Source organism: Morone saxatilis, unplaced genomic scaffold (genome assembly GCF_004916995.1).
Source record: "Morone saxatilis isolate NCDOM2014 unplaced genomic scaffold, NCSU_SB_2.0 Contig1, whole genome shotgun sequence".
Classification (NCBI taxonomy): Eukaryota; Metazoa; Chordata; class Actinopteri; family Moronidae; genus Morone; species Morone saxatilis.
In genome coordinates this window covers 6,484,218-6,485,111 of record NW_023339651.1, presented here as the reverse complement: position 1 = coordinate 6,485,111, position 894 = coordinate 6,484,218, and the positions used below count along the sequence as shown (strand labels likewise).

At 41.9% G+C, this 894-nt stretch overlaps 1 protein-coding gene across 1 annotated transcript in view; it reads left to right on the top strand.

Moving 5' to 3' along the window:
- Positions 1 to 894, top strand: part of prkcea (protein kinase C, epsilon a) — a gene marked incomplete in the record, with an annotated part of 37,837 nt that overhangs the window by 33,536 nt on the left and 3,407 nt on the right. Inside the window, 1 exon segment of the mRNA XM_035659014.1 lies at positions 36 to 174. Within this exon segment, the coding sequence (XP_035514907.1) occupies positions 36 to 174 (139 nt within the window).

The following is an 894-nucleotide window of genomic DNA, read 5'->3' as shown; positions in this document are numbered from 1 at the left end:
CTCTCTTTCTCTCTCTTTCTCTCTGTGTTTCTCAGGGATCTGAAGCTGGATAACATCCTGCTGGATGCAGAGGGACACTGTAAGCTTGCTGACTTCGGCATGTGCAAAGAGGGAATCATGAACGGAGTGACCACCACAACCTTCTGTGGCACACCTGACTACATCGCCCCTGAGGTGAGCTGAACTGTGGCATATTCTCCTTTGGATTTTCTGTTGATTAGGTGTGGGAACTCAGGGTTTCCCCCAGAAAAGTTAGCAGGCCCGGCGGCTCGGCTGTACCGAGGACGAGGTGCTCAACTTGAGGCTAGTGGTCTCTGACTCATCGCCATCACCTCCACTATTTGGCTGTTTTTTACTTTTCCTCCCTATTCCTAAATGAAGTGTCTGTCTTACTGACTGTTAGGTTGCTAGATAACATTAGCTTGTGATTGTTGGAAGCGTCACACTATGCACAATGAGGATAAAGGACACTGATCTCAGACCTGCTGACCTATAGTGCATTCACGTTTTAACCAACAGATGTCGCTGTTGAGCTTTCCAGCCATTATATCTGTGTTTCCAACCGAGAAGCCCCACTGTGGTGTAAAAAATGAACAATTATTTTAATTATAAAGAAATGGATTAATCATTTGGTCCATAAAATGTCAGAAAATAGTCAAAAGTACTCAACCCAGCCAGGTCAACATATATCTTGTTTGAAACGAAAAGATATTCATAGAAGATTAAGAAAACGAGCAAATATTCCTAATTAGGAAACTGGAAATTTTTGGCATTTTTGCTTGAAAAAATGTTTAAATAGTCGCAGATTAATTATCTGCCAGTCAACTAACTAACTGACTAATCGTTTCAGCTGTAATTACTGATACTTAATGGTTGTCGTCAGGTAAACGTCAG